Raw genomic sequence first — 19,793 nt, forward strand, 5'->3', positions numbered from 1 at the left:
AAGTCTTTAGTAATCCGTAAGACGAATTTATTAAATCTAATTAATCCGTCATTACCATATATGTTACTATAGCCACGTCAATATTTAATACTCCATGCATGTGTCAAACTGTGCAATTAGTCGCAAACTATGATAGGGAGTAAACTTTAGGAGAAGCAAATGTTATGCCGGCATCATCCATGACTCTACTAGTTGTAAATTTTGCACCGTCAATATCTCCAACCTATTTCTCAACTTATGCCAAAATTGTGCTTTCTTCATAGTAAAAGTCAAAATCAAACCACGAAAGCTTTCTTCATAGCAAAATTGTGCTTGCTTATGCCATTATATGTGCATGCAGCAATGACAGAAGGTCATCAACTCATCATAGGCAGAAATTTTAATTGCAGCAAGAACCTCTGAACGAGCAATAACAATAGCTGGTCTCTTGTTCGGGTTAAGTGGTAACACACACAGAACAGCTTTACTATACAGTAAGAATCAACAATACCAGCTCTTTCTAACAGTGGTTGTCTGCTCTGCAACTTAACAAAAGGATTAGATCTACACCTCTTGATGGTGTTACCATCAGCAGCTAGCAGTAATAAATTAATATTGTTACCTATTCTTTCTTGTAATTTGTGTCGATAGGAAGCTGCAGTTAAAAAATCACTGCCAATGTACTCAAAATTTTGCAGGCTCAGAGATCTAGATGAACCCTCTACTCCAAATTCCCATTGGTAAATGAGCAGTCTTAATTAACCAGGACACAACACCTCTATCCCGTAGAAGATAGTAATTCCAATGAGTAGAACACGCAGAGTATTTACAATGGAACTAGGGTTTCTATTTGGGACAGGCAACACTGGCTTGAATTGTAAGTTCTTCTACCCTCACTAAAACAGCACACCTTCCCGTTCTTCTTTTTATAGGGACAACAGATTCCATATACAGGTTCAGAAATTTTTTCTTGTAATGTTATAAAAAATGAGGCTAATCTAAGCTATCTAGCAGCACAAAAAATATTACCATGATTAAGCTTAGCTCACAAGTATGTTGCCAAAGAAAATCTGTTAAGCAATGATAAACCAGCATGCATGGAGGATCAAAACTAGCTCTGGTGTGAAAAGCTGATCAGTTTTTACATGGAAAGGGAATGGTCAATGGAGAAAGAAGGCAAGAAAGCAGCAGTGTACCATACTTATGTGTTGTCGCAGCAAATTAGTTAAGGGACTAATCATTTACCCATGCACACTGCACTATGATCAAGATGAGTTAGCTTGTTTCTCCAACGTTGTTGTCAAAAAAGTTGTTACTGATTTCTGTGTCATAAGATGGGCTTTTGGTCAGCCCAATATCTCCATGCCCATGGGTTTTAACTCAATAAACAAAGATGTTCAGGAAGACTTTGCTGTAAATACACTGCTGTCCAAAAAACACCAGAGTTAAAGCAGAAAACACAAGTCAGTTGCCTCAATTCTTTCGTTGAAATAGTTGCACTTGAATCAAGAACACCAAATTTGATGGATTATTACACAGATCACATTTTAAAACTGTGCGAGAGGAACAGCAAAAATTAGAATCAAGTTCAATGCAGTTCCGTGAACTTACCTCCAGATGATACAAAACACAGACTGGAATCTTCAAAGGAACATCTTAGCGGGTTTGATTCCATCCCAAACCGGCACCATGTTTGTTGATGGTAGGCTGTATAGGTTCTACAATACCCTTTCTGCTTTTTCCAAGGGCCTCTCCCTAAAAAATTGAGAAAATGAAATAGATCAATGGGAACTCCACCTATTCAGAAGATCATAACCTGATAAAAGATCATGTATTTATGAAAAAAAATGGTCAATTAGAATAATTGTTCACCAAAAAATTAGTTCTTAATTTCTTATTGCCACTGGTAGTAAATATAAATTAGCAGCATGAAAATACCCTGTTACAAAGTTATAAAAACTCACTGCAGGCAATATAGGTAGCCCTTGTACTCGATGTATCTATCTCTCCATATGAATTGAGATTTGACAGACCTTTTTTTATAATAGAAACAGATTAGAGACTAGGTGTCCAAGCAAATTAGCATGGAATGAAAATTAAAAACAAATATAGTCACTATCCTGCAGATAGACAGAGTGGCAAACACATCATTCACCAGGGTTCTAGAATGCAAAAAACTTTTACCAATACAGACAAAGCATAAACGATAGACAGAGTGGCAATCACATGCCTCCTTCCATCCCATGTTCTCCATTATTCTCTTAGCAGAAAGCAAGCCGCTGGATCGGAAATTCAAATCAACCGACACAGTTCCCATTGAATCCATGTCCTCAATTGGTTCCTCGTATTCATCGAAATTGTTGGTGTTACTCTGCTTCTGTCCAGGCCCCACCCCTAAGCCACGATGTAGGATCCTTCTCTCAGTAGCTCTGTCCCTGTAAGCTTTTGTCTTTTGCTCCTGAAAATATAATATAAATCTCAAAACTACAGCTGATATCAAAAGCACCAACACTGATTTTTATCTTTAACCATTTATGGGTGAGAACTGAGAAATAGCCATACAGTGGAACAAATCGACAAATGCTTCATTACTTTATTTTTGAGAAAAGAACATGGAATAATCTAACATCATTCATAAGAAGTATATTGACTTGCTGACTTCTGTACCAAATAGTATGGAAACAATATAAATCCAAAGACTTGTCAGGTAACTTATAATCAACTGCGTCCCTATAAAGGAAATTTGGGCTTTATAGCTACAAGCATCAATAAGGCCACTGTGTTCATATGTCCAACAAAAAAGATAGTTTGGTTTTTATAGCCATGACAATCAATAAGGCGCAAGTATAGCGCTCCGTGCCATAAGATGCTGTGCGTAGCTTTTCAGACTAATACTGCTTACACATTGATTGCAAAACTGAATCAGGCTGCATGTTGTATGTTACTTCACATGAGACATCAACAGGAAGTGTTGCAAGACAAGAGTCGAGAACCTAATAGTATCATTTCAATTCATAGGGAATTTCTTGTGAAGAGAAAAATAGTTAACTGTCTATCCAACCCACCTAGAGCTTGTGTCTAGACCTTCCACTATTGATTTAGATTATATCAGTTCATCAAGAGACACAATAAATGATACATTGCACAATTGGATTTCAATTCAAACACATATGGAGCATAAAGTTCAATGATGAATTTATTGTCTGGAAAGTAAACATCTGCTGACAGTTTAACAATACTTTAGCAAATCGTAATGCAAAATCATTTCAGGTTAACTTGCCATGGTATTAGCAGCTGAGACACCTCCCCCGATACAAAGCAATTAGAACTCTTAAAAATATAGCTTTTCTAAGATTCAGGGGAAAAGGGGATTTCCCACTGGTCTATCAGCCAAGCGAACAAGGCAGATATGTGTAGCAAAAGGTCAGTTGATATTAGTTTCAAGAAAACAAGACTTGCATATTATGAAGGAAAACCTGCTATTTCTCCCAACATGTATAATGGCACATGCCCAGTCTTTGTAGAACCTAGCCAGTCTTACCTGTTGAAACTCGCACGAGATCAAGGTGAACTTCACGCACAGGAGCAGTCCTTAGAAGGCCACCACGAGCAGGCAGAGAAGGATGAAGCTTACTTGAACCCCTAGATAAGCACCCCACAAGCCTAACCACAGGTTGACCTTTGCTAACATGATCTTGGACCACATCCCAATCCCATATATCAATTGTTGGAGGTAAAGGTTGATCATCATTTAACCTCTCTACCTGACCATACTGAGCAAGCCATTTCTCTTCCTCTGGGGAAACATTAAATAAAACCAAATACTAGTCAGACTTGGCACAATTTAACATGGAATAACAAAAAACCAGATAATCAAGATGCCGATATCTGTTAGTGCTGCACATTTGTTATGGGCTTCACAGTACTCAGTTTTCAGATTATAGAGCAAGAACATTAACATACCCAACTTACTTGGGACTAAAAGGCTTTGTTGTTGCTGCTGCTATCGTTGTTGTTGTTGTTGTTATGAACTGAGAAAATTAAGGCAGTAATAGAAGGGTTACTCACCTTCCCCCAAAGATTCATGCACATCACTGGAATTCTTTGTTTCTGTTTCAACTTCAATTTGCTTTGATGTAGCATCATTCAGAGATACTGAAGCACTGTCCGAGGTCAAGCTATCCAGTTTGCTCCCAGTCGTCTCAATTCCGCCTTCCTCTGGTGATTGCGAATTCATTAGGGCTGATTGCATAAACTTCAGCACCTCTCAACATAAGAAAGTAAAGTGAAAATGTCAAGGGCAGTGAGCCCGAGGGTAGGAGGACCTCGGCTACGTAGATCGTAGCCGCTGTCCGTGATGGCCGGCCGGGTTATACCCCCCTTGCCGCCGTTCTTCGTCGGTGGGTTATTCCCCCTGCCGCCGGCTTAGGTAGAAGAAGAGAGAGGATTAGATGGTAATATCTTTCTTAATTGCCAAGCGTTTGATTACAGCATATCTATAGCCTCCGGCTCAACAAAAAGAGTAACAAACTCCACTAATTAAGGACTAACCAAAATAGCTAAAAGATCTCCTACTTTCCCTCCTAGCCACTGCTGGAGGCTGTGCCCTGCGTGCTTGCCGTGCGTGCAGCAGCGCGTTCCTGGGCTCGGCGCATGTCACGGGCCCTATGGCGCCTGGTGTACACTTGTTTGAACATGACAGAAAATCAATACTAACCATTTGTATGTGTGTTTCCTAATGAACTTTCAGCATTGACTTCACTGTTTGAGTAGCCTGACAAATACAAGTTTATCAGTGTTTCCTCCATCCTGTGGGAAAACCAAAAAAAAAAGTTAAAAACAAAAAAGCCAAGAGCGAACACTAAAAATTACTAATTATTAATAAAATATAAGCGAGCTAATTGATTAAGCAAGAACCATTCTGATGGCAGTCCCAGTGTTTCATTCTCATTGTCAGGTGTAGCTGTTTCCAAGCCTGCTGTTAAACATGGAACTGATGGGGGTCCCAGTGTTTCATTCTCATTGTCAGGTGTAGCTGTTAACAAGCCTGCTGTTAAACATGGAAACAAATCATGTTATTCTTACAATGCCTTCCCCATCAGAGAAACTCAAAATCATACTTTTTGACCCTTAAAATTTCATTATTGTTAGTCACTGGTGTCTGAATTTAAAGATCAAATGTTCATATTACAAGAAATAGACACTGAACCATAATCTGAAACAAGATATAGTGATTGAATATGTCCTCAAAATGCAGCTAATTTGAGTTAAGATACATACAAGAGTGTTCCAAGACATCTTGGTTGGCCTCATCATATGCGTCGATAGAATATCGTCGGTAGTCCTCCGAGGGGTATCCCACAAAGGTAGATTGATCGACAGAGAGACGTGTAATCGAGAACAAGAAGGCAACAGAGACACACGAGTTAGACAGGTTTAGGCTGTCAGTATGACGTAATACCCTACTCCTGTGGTCTGTTGGATTGTATTGGCTATCGTATGATATTGCGTGTATTTGGAGGGGCTCCCTGCCCGCCTTATATAGTCCGGGGGGCAAGGTTACAAGTTGGTTAGATCTGAGAGATAACCGGAAAGTAATAATAGATTACAGGAATCATGGGATCATACGTATCCTAATAGATCTCGTAGCATCTTCAGGATATCTTCCCAGTATCTTGCAGGAGGCGCCGAGTAGAGTCGTGCCCCGCAAGGCTTCATCTCGTGGGCTGGGCCGCCCCTGGGGGCACAGCCCATGTGGTCTGCCGTGGGTATCCGGGGTCGTACCCCCCACAGCTAGTCCCCGAGCACCTTGTATCTGTTGTGCAACGCCGTCTTGAACTTGTCCGAGCAGGTGCAAACAAAGCTGAGCAGTCAAACTTATGGTCCGACCACCGTGATGAGTTACCGAGCAGCTGTGAGTAGTTGCCGAGCAGCATGAACCATCGCCGAGCAGCGTGAACTATCGCCGAGCAGCGTGAACCGTCGCCGAGCAGTGTAACCCAAGTACAACTTGCCATAAGGGTGTAAGGAGCTTAAGTTCAGAATAAAAAATTTCTTCGCAGTAGACCAAGTGTGCCCACTTAGAGCCCGACCACGAGAAAAGGAGATAGTCTTCTTCAGCTTCAAGAGGCGCGGAGTCTTTCAGATTAAAGCAAACACACTCACCGCAAGGTGAAGTGTGCCCACTTAGTCCCCGAGTCTGACAGTAGATGACGTAGTCATGTGGTGCCTGGGTCCAAAGTAGAAAAATAGTGAAAGACTAGCCGAGCATGTGGCTAGTCCCCGGGCGTAGCCCCAAAATAAGAAAAAACACATTCACCGCAAGGTGAAGTGTATCCACTTAGTCCCTGAGTCTAACAGTAGGTGACATGGTCACGTGGTGCCAGGGTCAGAAACAACAGTTAACTGAAGAAATATCCCCGATGTAGTGAGGAACCGAGACGTAATGCTGACGCAGTCTCCGAGCCACCAGAGAAAATCTTGGAGAAAACAAAATCACGGAGAAAATATTGGAGTAATGGCTGTATAGTAGAAATTACTGAGCCATAACTGTTGGCGGAGAAGTTGGCGAATATTCGGCGAGCCGTAACAAATTGTGGAGAGAAATCAACGATACGGGCCGCGGTTGCACGAAAGCCTAGGTAACGGTCCACCTTACTATTGCGGAGAATCCAAAGAGGTGCAAATCGCGGAAACGGTTTCCCAAAAACCCTCGAATACGAAAAGGTGGGGGGAGTGCTTTATAACTGCGCCGCCGCATCTCGCACTCCCACCTTTGTCACTTTGCCATTTCATCTTCTTCCTTAGCCCTCGCATTTCCAGATTCACATCCACATGCGCTTCCACTGTCGGTCCTCATCCAGATCTGAGAGATGGCGCCGAAAAGGGGAGCTGTGAACCCAAAGAAAGCGAGCCCAAAGAAAGCGAGCGCCGAAGCTAGCTGTGACGAAGAGTGGGTGCTGTCGCGCACGATGGAGGTGGAGCTCAACAGACTGGTGGAGGCGAGCGTTCTTCCCGACCGCGTCACCGCCGGATGGTGGCCGACCCTTTCCCATGCCTCATACCGACGAAGCTGTGGTATTTGAGGACTACTTTTGGCACGGGTTAGGTTTTCCTGTTCACTCATTCTTGAGGGATTTGTTGGAGTTCTAGAGAATCAATCTATGCAACCTCCACCCAAACGCCATATTGCACATTTCTATCTTCATCCATTTCTATGAGGCGTATCTTGGAATCCTTCCCCACTTCAACCTCTTCTGCCACTTGTTCTGGCTGAAGAAAAGAGGCAACGGTGGTTCCAAGGTGGTCGGCGGAGTGTATCTTTAGCTGCGCAATGGAATGGCTGGCGAGTACCTTACTATGCCACTAAACACGTTGCTGAAGGGGTGAAATGCTAGGTGGTTCTATATGAAGCAGAGCCACCCAGCCGTCCGCTGCGATGCCGACCACATCTCGGAGAGCCAGAAGAGCTGGTCGGAGATGCCAAGCAGCACTAATATGGAGCAAGTGAAGGAGCTCCTTGGCTTAATATAGGGCGTGAAGACCAATGGTGAACTGGTGGCGGTGAGCTTTATAGTGCGCCACGTCCAGCCCTGCAAGGAGAGGGTTCACGTAGCCTTTGATTTCTAGGGGGAGGTCGACGGTACCCGAGAGAGGATAGAGATGCTGTCGAGGGACGTAGTGTAAGAGCAGGCTGCAGAGCTATTCGCTCCATTTGCCTCGTTCAACTTACCAGGGCAGACGAGACCCTTCCACTGCAAAAATCTACCTCCTCAGGTAAATATCTCAATTGTGTGTTCCTGATGCTTTTTATCTTTTGTCATTGCCGAGCAATGGACTGATTCACTTATGCGAAGATCCATTCGCAGGAAAGAGCGGTGTACTTCTTGGGCATGCCAAGGGGTGACTAGCCGTAGGCAGTAGATGCCCGGCCGCCAACACAGCCTGAGGAAGGAGCCGTCAGCATCTCGTCAGAGAGTCCATCCCCGGTGTCGGAGAAAGTCCAGGGAAAGAGGGCAGCGGTAGACGAGCCAGCCCGGAAGAAGAGAAAGACGGTGGGTGCCACTCTCCTCAAGCCAGGTGGCATCTCGCTTGGTAGTGACCTGACCACTCGAACGCAGAGTACCGTGATGTTTGAGTGGTCGGATGACGACGAAGTTCTAGTTGGTTCTCCACCGAGCATGAAGGCGCCTCCACGTAGCACGCACGTGGAGGAACAATCGAGGGGAGGGGCGGAAGTCCCCCAATAGTAGGCGATGGGAGCCCCCGAGCAGCAAGCGAAGGGAGTCCCTAAGCAACAGGCAAGGGGAGTTTCAGAGAAGCAGGCGGAGGGAGTCCCCGAGCAGTAGGCGAGGGGAGTCCCAGAGCAGCGGGCGGAGGGAGTCCCCGAGCAGTAGGCTAGGGGAGCCCTAGAGCGACGAGCAGAGGATAGGCCAATGGTAGAGACCATGGGACCTCCACCCTAAGACACAGGCATCGACCGGGCTCGGGTAGGCAGTGCCAGTTCAGAAAAATCTACCAGAAAGCCGCTACGTAAGTACCCTTGTCTTGGAGTTTTTTTTGGTGATTGATGAGCTATTCTAATGCAGAGTGAGACGCACGGAGGATCTAGCCCCGCCCGTCTAGGCTAACGAGCAGCCGAAGGCTGGTCCCAGGGCAGAGGAGATGCCGGTGGACCCTGCCCTGGAGCCCCTGGGTGCTCGACGGCCTATGGAAGAATCAACCGCCCCTGCTGGCAGACATGGCGACGACAACGCTGGTGGCGCCTGAGGAGCAAACAGCCCCCCCCCCTCGAGGCGTCGTAGGCCGTGGTCAGACCCGCTATCCGGCCATGGAGCCCCACGGTGGTGCCTCCAGCCACGGTGGAGGAGGACGAGGTGGAAGAGATCGAACATGAGGAATCTCAACCCTAAGCTGTTTGAATCCTCCACAGACACGGCGATGAGGTGGTGGTTGTTGAGGAGGAGGACACCACCAAGGAGCTAAGGAGACTAGAGTCCGCCCTTGCTGGCGTGATGAAACAAATCAAGGTTAGTGCTTCATCTGTAATGTTCATATTTGACGTTGGAGATTGTTCTTCTTCATAATCTTGGCGTTTTGTAGGGGATAACTCGGACTGCCAAGCAGTGTCGCCAGCTGATAAAGAGGATGGAGCCCCTCGTCGAGGAGAACGAAAAACTCAAGGAGGCGATGAACCTTATGGAGAAGAACATCCAGAGGGCCCAGCGCGAGCGAGACCTTGCTGAGTCCAACGCACGGGACCTAGAGTACCAAAAGGGCGTCCTATCCAAGTAGCTAGCAACCATGTCCAAGCAGCTGTGTGGCAAGTTTAAGCAGCTGGCCACTATCTCTGAGCAGCTAGAGCGAAAGTCCGAGCAGCTAAGGAGCATATTCGAGCAGAAAGCAGGTATGGTGTATCGATGAATATGCTTTGTTTTATTGAATAGCCATATCTTTGGTGATGACTGTTTTTCTTGTAGAGCAAGATACAGAGCTCGGCCAGCTGTGCCAAGCCATCGACCAACTCCGAGAGGAGAAGGCAAAGGAGATAGGGTGAGCAGACAAACTGGCCGATGAGCTAAAAGGTGAGTACTTCCTTGTCGGAGTTACCGTTGAAGTAGTTTCCTTACTTAATGGAACCTTGTAATGCTTGTAGACTACCGTCAGAGGGTCAAGGCATAGTTTGATGTGCTGGTATAGAAGGCTAGGACCCAAAGGGACAAGTTCAACGTCGTGGTCGCTGGAGTCAAACCAGTGCTCGACTGCGTCGACCTAGAGGCAGCTCCTTAGTCCGATGGTAGGCCACCGCGTTCGGACACCATCATCCAGAGGTGCAAAGCAGCGTGGGAGAATTTCAAGGGCTTCAACCGCGATGCCATTGTTACTACCATTACTCATGCCCTTGTGGTGGTTCGGTCGCACTATCTAGCCGTTGAACTTCAGGTGATAGGGGCTAGATTCGCCAAAGGGATGGGTGAGACGGAGCACCAGCAGTTGGAGGATGAGGTGGAGGATGCGGCGAAGAAACTGGCCGGCGACATCGACCTGTTTGGCGAGACGGACGGCGATGGCGAAGCTCAGTGATCTGCTTGGAGAGTCACGCTGTATTAACTGGAGGAAGTAGTTAGAATGCATAAGGGCGCAAATAGACATTTATGTATATGTATAAATGTTGACATGTGCATGTTTATGCAGTTTGCTGATATTGAGGTGAAAATCGTTGTAATATTAATCCTAACGCAATTATACGTGATATAAATAGCATCCGAGCAGTTAGTTCATTACTAAACTCTTTGGCCTTAGCTAGCCCGTAGTCCATAACGTCGAGCGCGGAGCTCGTGCACGTGTAGGAGGAATAGGCGTGACCAAGGAACCATAGCCGACCACCCATAATGCAGAGCGTGGAGCCCATAGCATGTGTAGGGAGAGATCGGAGACTGGGTCTTTTCCATAGAGAAAAGAGCAGAACATATGCTGCTCGGTGGTTGGCGAAATAACTTAGAGATAAACATGGTGTTAGTGGCATCTGAGCAGTTAGTTCTCTACTGTGCTCTTGGCCTTGGCTATCCCATAGTCCATAACATCAAGTGCGGAGCCTGTGCACGTGTAGGAGGAATAGGCGTGACTAAGGAACTGCAGCCAACCACCCACAACATAGAGCACGGAGCCCATAGCACATGTAGGGAGAGATCGGAGACTGGGTCTTCTCCATAGAGCGTAGAGACAAGACGTGTACTGCTCGGCGATCGACGAAATATCTTGGAGATTTGGAGAAAAGTGGTCAGCGATTTGGAGAAACCTGTTCGGTGAAATACGTTGGAGATTTAGAGAAATGTGGTCGGTGATTTGGAGAAAGCTATTCGGTGAAATACCTTAGAGATTTGAAGAAACATGGCAGAGCAGTTATGGCAATCTCGTACTAGAGTTCGTTAAGGAGTAGCTTAGAGCTCGACGACCGTAAGTGGAGATTAAATCATAATGGAGAAAAAATAGAGATAAATTATAGAGACCAAAACTTTATTCATCATGAAGTAGAGAGTACATATCTGGAGCATTTCAAGGATAAAAACGTATAAGGTGCTCGATGTGCCATGAATTGGGGACATCGATTCTATCTAAGTCACATAGGCGATAAGACCCTGGTTGGGTAACCTCTTTGACGACGTAAGGCCCTTCCTAGGGGGAGGAGAGCTTGTGCATCCCTTTGGTTTTTTGTTTTCTGCGAAAAACGGGGTCACCGACAGCAAATGAATGACCTTTGATGTTGCCGTTGTAGTACCTCCACAAGCCTTCTAGATATTTGGCTGTGCGGACGCAGATGATCAGGCATTCCTCCTTGGCCCTGTCAACGTCCTCTGTCCGAATAGCTGTGGTTTACTCTTCATCATAATTTTCCATCCTAGATGCTCAGAAGGCAATGTCTGCTGGTAGTATGGCTTATGAGCCGTAGACCAAGAAATATGGAGACACACCGGTGCTGCAACTAGCTTGAGTGCATAGTCCCTAGACCACAGCTGATAGCTCTTTGAGCCATCTGCCCTGGTGCTTTTCTTCTTTCTGATATAGCCTCTTTTTGAGGGCATCAAGGATCATGCCGTTCACCCGTTTGACCTGGCCGTTGGCTCTGGGATGGGCAACAAAGACGTATTTGACGAAGATGCATCGGTCTTCGTAGAAATCCCAAAAATGATGACCAATGAATGTGGTTCCAAGGTGTTTACACCAAAATGTGGAAGAAGGATTTTAGAGGCTCGAAAGCTCCCAAAACCACATCAGCAAGGAGTCAATTGCGTGTAGATTGAAAACAGCTGATTCAGATACAACACTAGAATCGGCTTTCTTCAGATAGCGCCAATGGACAACAATAGAAGCTATGATCGGCGTTGGGACGAGGCATGCTGGACTCTACAAAAAAGGAAAGATTAGAGTCCAAGTTATCTTAAATTAGGAATGTTTTTATTTTAATGCCAAAGATTGTAACAAATCGTGCTCGAGTAGGATTCATGTCTAGACTCTGGGTATAAATACCGAACCCCGGCTATTGTAAAAAAACAACCAATCAATCAAATACAAGTCAATTTACTTTTTTCGGCTCTGGCCATCCCTTAGGAGTAGGAGTAGAGTAGATCTCGACGAATTCTTCAGCGAGTACGGCTGCATCAATCCGGTTGACCTCCACTGCTTGTCTGTAAGTACCGTCATAGTTTATACCTCTATTTATATGGCTGCATCGATCCAGTCGACCCCCACTGCGACTCTGGTATAGGCTAGTTATCGACTCTTGTCTAATTCAGGTATGGCCTGTGTGATTCTACCTCACACCCCACTGCTTGAATTAGATCAAGGTCAAGTTATCGGCTCTACATTTGAATGGTAGTCTTTGGTAGATTCATTAAGTTACCGATATTGCTTATTGCTTTTATTGTTTATCTAATTATAGCAATATCACTCTGCCCGATTGAGATTGATCTGGATCGGACTTATATCTTATTTAACCCATCGTTTGCTAATCTTAAACTGATCTAATCTACATCTTAAATGACGAGTTATATTTTTATTGGCTATTTTATATCAATCTTAATTGTGCATAGTGTGTGGTTAAGGCATGTTTGATTTTGAGTAGATCTATTGGTTAGCGAGAACCGTTCCATGGCCTGTTATCATGGCCTGTGGGATTCTGCCTCTCACCCCACTGTTAGCACCATGGAGTGAGGATCGTTGGTTGATAGATCTGTTCCTGAGAAGGCATGACCTTAACTGTGCGCTATGCCTGAATCGGCTATTTAGCCGATATCGAGTGCTTTCATGAATAGTTCACATCACGAGATCGTTGAAGTAAAGATAAGTTGAAAGATGTGTTAGCCCCATAATCTTGTTATTGTATTATAGCCTGTATGATTCTGCCTCATGCCCCACTGATATTAGTAATGAGTTAGGGTCGTCAAGTCTATTGTTGTTTCTACAGCCTACATGATTCTGCCTCATGCCCCACTGGTCATGGTGATAGATGAGATCTAACATGTTCATTAGATTTATCTTTATTAAATGGTTAAGTGATGTTAAATTGTTTCTTTACATAAACAGGAGTTTGGTTACTTGTAATCATTAGCTCAGTATAAACCGACCATCATCGATATCTTATTGCCATTGATTAATGTTTGCTTAAATGATATTTATTCTAAATGATAACCGATTATTCTTCACACAACCCCATGAGCTCTAACGGACTTATTCTCATGAATATATTGGGATCGGCTATTTAGCTGATTTCCTTCCATATCGGCTCTCACAGTCATACATTCAGAACTGTCTGGCAACATCGACAAGTTTCACCCTTAATTACTGATGAACTTTCTCTTCTTATCAATTACAGGGTCAAATTGACTGGCACGTCTCGGGAGGACTGCGCAGGACTGACCACCCGTACGCTGAAGCTAGGCGGATTTGCTCCATCGAGTGGACCCTTCCGGCTTGCTACGTGTGTTCTCAGCACGGGACAAAATTCTATGTACCTGATGAAGATAGGGATACCATCAACAAAGCTACAGAAGAATTTCAGAAGAAGTGTTTGTTGTCCTACACCAAAACACGTGACAGTACAATTATTTGGAAATTTCCACTACCAAGAGTTCTACTATACGGACAGACAGATATAGTTGAAGCTAAAGACAGGCGTTTCTTTGCGGAAGCCATAGACAAATCTGTTCATGATGTCCTATCAAGCCGCAATAAAGCTTTCGTTGACGCATTTCACAACGCCATGAAAGAAGCGATTCATGGAATTCTAGTTAGTCATGTTGGATCGACTTGTTACAACATTCTAGATCTGTTGACCCAAGGGACTAATCAAATCGGCACCAGCCATCAAGAAGCAGCACCAGCTAGTAATGGTGAAGTCCAGGCACTTCAAGGTTCACCTGAACAAACTCAAGGAACTACTGCGAATCAGACATAGTACAGTTCTGGACCACCAGTGCAGCATGTGCAACAGCCGACGGGAAAAAGTTAGAACCAGATGATTAATTTTGGCACATTAGGCCACATACCGTCGTCGGCTCAGAAGATAGCACCATCCGTTCAGAAGATCCATAGAGATATGGATCCTTATGTCTATAATCAGAGACTTTAAGCAGCAAGCCAGCAATGGACCCAATAGATTGAGATTCCACAAGGCTATCATTATGGCACAGATTATAACACCCTCCACATAATACCAAATCTAGGATATCAAGGCACGCGGGATTTCAATCCACAGATGGGTCAGCAAGTACTGAGAAATCCAAATCTGCAAGCTGACGAGTTACTGTTGAAGGTGATCGAGATAATAAAGAATCAGTTCGGCCTGAAGCCAAAAGGGCTGACCTTTTCATACAAACACCCATCTCCAGAGTGGTATGATTTGGTCGCTCTTCCTACAAATTACAGGCTCCCGGAATTCGCCAACTTCACTAGTCAAGATGGTACAAGTATAATAGAACATGTCAGTCGGTATCTTACACAATTGGGCGAAGCATCAGTTGAGGATGCCCATTGAGTTCGTTTCTTCTCCTTGTCCCTGTCAGGGCCAGCCTTCACTTGGTTCTCGTCACTACCAGTCAACTCCATTGCCAATTGGGCTAACCTGGAGAAGAAGTTTCATACATATTTCTACACTAGGACTGGAGAGAAGAAAATAATCGATTTGACAACCATGAGGCAGAGGACTAATGAATCAGGCACTGAGTTTCTTTAGAGATTCCGAGAGACTAAGAATTTGTGTTTCTCGTTGAGCTTGGCCGATGATCAGTTAGCTGCTTTAGCCGTCTAAGGAATGCTGCCGATGTGAAAAGAGAAACTGCTGGGATAGGAATTTGACAACTTAGGTCAATTGGCTCAACGAGTGGCAGCAGTTAATAGCCAATTCCAGAGCATACACAGAGATACCCGATTCCAGAAGAGTACCTCGGTGGCCGAAGCTTATGATCCATATTCAGTCGATGACGGCTATGAATATGAAGAAGAAGAGGTTGCTGTAGTTGAATGGAATTAGAGCAAGAAGACAGTGATGGTGCCAAATCCTTGGGGAAGAGGAGTTGAGGAGAGTTATGACTTTGATATTACCAAATCAGACAAGCTCTTCGATTTCTTGCTTGAGAAGGGGCAGATCAAGTTGCCCGATGGCCATGTCATATTGCCCCCTGATCAGTTGAAGAACAAGAAGTTCTGCAAATTCTATAACGCTACTTCTCATTCCACTAATGAATGCAGAATCTTCAGGCAGCATATATAGAGAGCTATTCAGCAAGGGAGGCTCAAATTCGATACACCTCAGAAGATGAAAGTCGATGATAATCCTTTCTCAAGAGACCAGAACATGGTTAATGCTGGGCTATTCAAAGGAAAAACCAAGGTCCTAACATCAACCAAATTAAGAGAAGCTAGAACAGTCGATCTCAAAATACAAATATCGGCTGATGAGTATAGAGAGAATAGAAGACGTCATGCCAAACAAAAGAGCCAATATGAGCAGGGAAGACGTTAAAAGCAGAGACGTCAAAGCCATGGGTCACATCTCGGATTCTGTTGAATAAATGGCAGCGATAGAAGGAATTAAATAAATGGCGTTGGTTAAAAGATCAAGCATACCAGCATCAATTAAAAGAAGAGAAGTATGAAAGGAAACAAACTGAATTACATTGGAATTGTCCCTTCTTTAGACATTGCTGGAATGAAGGTTTGAAGTTGCCTACCAGACACGACTGTCTAGAATATAGCAATCAATATCAGGAGTATAGGCAACCTCAAACTAACCGCTGGTCTATCCATACTCAAGATGCATATCATTATAACAACATGGATCGGTGCTTAAAAAATAAAAGTGTTCATGATTAGTTGGGAAAAAGAGTCATTGGACAGAACTGGGCTAATCATGAAGAAGGAGGCACTAAAAGAAGATACACGTGGCAGGAAGGCCAGTGGTGCCCAGAAGATTTGATGAGAAGCCAAAAGAGGAGGGTGCAGCGCCTAAGGAACAGAGAGATGGAATAGGCTTAGGCACCCAGTAAAACTCAAGTATGTCATACCAAGCAGATAGCTGATAAGAGGCAACCATCGGCTAATATCCAAATGGCTTTTCTGTTACCATTAGAATTTAGAGCTCCGACAGATCAGGAAGTTTATTTAGACTTTGATGAGTCAAAGTATGAAAAGATGGTTGCCAAGTTAACAGTTGTGCAGCAAGCAATATTTGATAAGCTAGTCAAGCATCGACACTTAAAGGCTTTATACATGAAAGATTTAGTTGATGGGAAACCAATGAACAAGATGTTGGTGGACGGAGGTGCTTCTATAAATCTTATGCCATACACCACTTTTTGTAAGCTTGGCAAGGGACCAGGAGATTTGCTTGAGACCGACATGATGCTTAGAGACTTCGGAGGAAATACATCCAAGACCCAGGGGGCAATAAACGTTGAACTAATAATCGGGAGTAAAACTCTGCCCACCACATTCTTTGTTATTGATGGGAAAGGATCATATAGTTTACTCCTCAGTCGTGATTGGATTCATGCGAAATGCTACATACCATTGACCATGCATCAATGTTTGATTCAATGGCATGGAGATGATGTTGAACTAGTTCATGCTGATGAATTTGTAAGCATCGCGACAGCCGATCCAGTCTTTTGGGAACTAGGAGATTTTGAATGTTTCTCTGGCAAGACATGGGAAGGAGGCTTTGTTAAAATGGGCAATGAAAGCCAATAGCCGATACAAGCGATCGGCTCTAAGAGTTTGTTTTAGTAGAAAAGTCATAGCTTCACGTCGGTCGTTGGATCGAAGGAAAATGAGTATTAAGTCTTGGAGATGGGTTTAGGCCGATGTATGTGAAGGCTGAGTCAAAATGTAAGTGCGATTCAGGTTTAATGGATTTCTTAAGATAAGTTTTGTTTCGCTTAATAGGATGCTTGACCTGGGTTGATTACTCGTCTGACCTTTTATATTAAAAGATCTATGGGACGTTATCCTAGCATCTAATCAACACTTGGTAGCCGATTCATTCTCGGCCCTAATAGCCGGTACCAGGAGGGTCTCACCTCTAGTTCAAAAAGTAAACATCTTCAAAGATAATGAAAGCCAATACGATATGTATCACCTATAGAACAAAAAATACAAAGATTCATAGTCATACATGAAGGCATTGCATTGAAACACAATCATAAAGGAACATGAGTCTTCATTCATTGGTTTATCCTAAATGCAAACTAATTGAAGACCTCGTTCACCACATTCTGAGCGGGTGTAATGTCCATGATGACCTCTACCACTACAGTGAAATCTTCTATCATATCTTCATGTCCCTCAGGGCCATCGTCGGTCGGGAAGCCAACCTCCATAGTATGGAGATCATGCTCGGTTTGGACCTGCGCCGTAGTTAGTGCCACCGCCGCACCATGACGAATGCCATGGAGAGCAATCTCTTGGATGTGGGCTAGAATGTCTTGGAGATGAATGTCAATGGGGGACCCCCTTGCATTGATGACATCCGCGGCCGCATTCGCCGCCGATTGAAGAGATTCAAGTTGCACCGTTTGAGCTGGCAATTGTAGAAGAGTATCAAGGCAAAGGGAATGGAAACCAAGGTGGAGACATTCATGAAGCTCATCTTACTCGCTACCATAGTGTCAGACTCAGCCAGCCGCGCTTGAATGGCGTTGGTCTCCTCCTCTGCTGCATTAAGAGAAGCCTGGAGGACTCCCAAATGAATCTCTAGCTGACCATTGTTCAAAATCACCTTGGAATAGCAGTCCTCAGCCGCCCTCCATTCTCAGAAGAAGCGCTGGGCATCATCACCATCATATGAGTTGGAAGAACTCGACGATGAAGCCAGCGCAGGAGATGCAGCGTCAGTGGGATTGTCAGTCCTAGAAAAAGAGTAAAGGCTATCATTCACAATGAGCTTATAGGCACGTCGGAGCAGACCATCATCACGAACAAGGGTTGCCAATCTTACCATATGCACCGAGGACGCTAGTTCATTGGCATGTCTTCTACCGGGATTTCCTCTGTCATGCGCTTGCCTTGATTACCTTCACCGGCCATGAGGAACGAGTGAATTTGTAGAAAAGAGGAGTGGAACCACTGCAAGGTTTTGGCAGATGGAAGAAAGTGAAGGAACGGTTGCAGATAGAGAGGCATTTGAAGCCAAAGCCCTCGGTTGGTATTTGAAGACATGAAGCGAAGAGGTGGACGCCTCAAGACGTGCAAGAGGCAATTGCAATTAATAGAAGGCGAAACGCCGCTCCACAAATGTCAAAGATAATACGGCACCATATAACTGAGGATAGGAGATCGAAGGGCACTCTTTACAAAAGCTATGTTTTCAGACTTAAGTGGGATTGAGAATGGGAGTCTGGAATTAGTTATTTATAGAAGAATCAGCTCTTTAGCCAAAGCAGATGTGATCAGTCGACTGTATTGGTTCTTTAAGCCTCCCGCCTGTTCGAATGCCCCTTGGTCAAAAGGGGTTCGCGGTCAAACAAACTCCTCTAAGCCTGCTTCACCCTCAGGACCTGATCTTCAAGAAATATAAAAGGGAGACAAAATTCTAGAGAAGGCTGAAAATAGGTTGCTCGTGATCACCAAGAGTAAAGGAGCTAATGTGATCACCTTATGAGCTCGTACATGGACACAATGAAGTCTTTCTTTGGGAAGTTCAAACTAGATCAAGGCATGTCGCATTACAAAACAATTTGTCAGGCCGAAGTCTACCAGAATTTTGGGATGGATGACTTTAAAGACTTGAGTTGCCTTTGGCTGCATGCTCTTGAAAAACATTGAAGCCAATAAACTGAGGATTGTGAAGTATTACGATTAAAAGGTCAAGATCAAGCAATTTTCTGAAGGAGACTTAGCCTGAAAATAAAATCGCCGATCAGGGCGGAGAACAACAAGTTCAGTGGAAAGTCACCCAACTAGGAAGGGCCTTATTGGATCAAATGTTATGCACCTAATGATACTTGGGGATACTGAGAAGAGAAGGAAAATTCAATAGAGCAATCAAATGGGAAATATTTGAAGGAATATTACCCCAGCGTTTGGATTAATACTTAACAACCGATTTGCTCGGCCATCAGTTTTAGCAGCTGATGCTAGAAGGGTATCGTTGCTAGCAAAAAAGTAAACCCAAAGGGGTGAAAGCTAGTACAATATGTATCGATCATGACCGATAGAGTGATGTGTACAATGTGGAGTACAAAACGAAAAAGAAATCACTCAAGATGAAGAAATTGTTTGCTAAATGCCGCCTATTACAAGTTATGGGCTAGAAAACACTTTGCCTACTATGTCATCGGCCAGGGTGTTGAAGGCCACGGAGTCGGCAGTGCTAAGGAAATCTTCAGTCAGACGCTCATGATCCCTAGGGTGCACTGTATCCGAGAAACCATGAGGAAGAAGCCGAAGATTATGGCCAGAACATGCCTGTGCAGCGGCCAACGCCATGGCAGCACCATGATGGATGCCATGAAGAGCGACCTCCCTAACATTATTTGAGATGTCATACAGACGAACTATTGGGACGGCACCTCTGGCATTGACAAATCCTGTCGCGTACTCCGCAGCTAGTTGAAGGCTCTCTAGTTGGGCGGACAAATCTGAAAGGTTCAAGAGAGAGATGATCAGAATCCTGAAGGTGAAATTGAAAGGGAACAAAGGTTATGATATCTCACCTATAATTCTAGCCTTGGCCTTGGCCAATTTGTCATCCACTAAATCAGCCATGGGAGGCGATCGGTATCGAGCCATGGCCAAGGTTGATTCCATGAGAGAAAGAC

General features: G+C 44.4%; 2 protein-coding genes across 2 annotated transcripts in view; both read right to left on the minus strand.

Annotated features, from left to right (window-relative positions):
- The window catches only part of LOC136461682 (rhamnogalacturonan I rhamnosyltransferase 1-like), a 158,889-nt gene that overhangs the window by 316 nt on the left and 138,780 nt on the right, over positions 1-19,793 (minus strand). The window lies entirely within an intron of this gene.
- On the minus strand, positions 118-19,740 carry LOC136460226 (uncharacterized). The gene is made up of 14 exons (XM_066460013.1): positions 19,689-19,740; positions 19,441-19,613; positions 18,048-18,099; positions 17,753-17,882; positions 5,260-5,555; positions 4,897-5,029; positions 4,697-4,788; positions 4,048-4,197; positions 3,521-3,775; positions 3,260-3,273; positions 2,164-2,437; positions 1,944-2,012; positions 1,591-1,734; positions 118-1,401 (listed from the first exon to the last, which is right to left on the minus strand). Exons 1-14 carry the CDS (start codon positions 19,738-19,740, stop codon positions 1,355-1,357), a joined length of 1,881 nt encoding a protein of 626 aa, XP_066316110.1. The 3' UTR covers positions 118-1,354.

This window comes from Miscanthus floridulus, chromosome 6 (assembly GCF_019320115.1).
Source record: "Miscanthus floridulus cultivar M001 chromosome 6, ASM1932011v1, whole genome shotgun sequence".
Lineage (NCBI taxonomy): Eukaryota > Viridiplantae > Streptophyta > Magnoliopsida > Poales > Poaceae > Miscanthus > Miscanthus floridulus.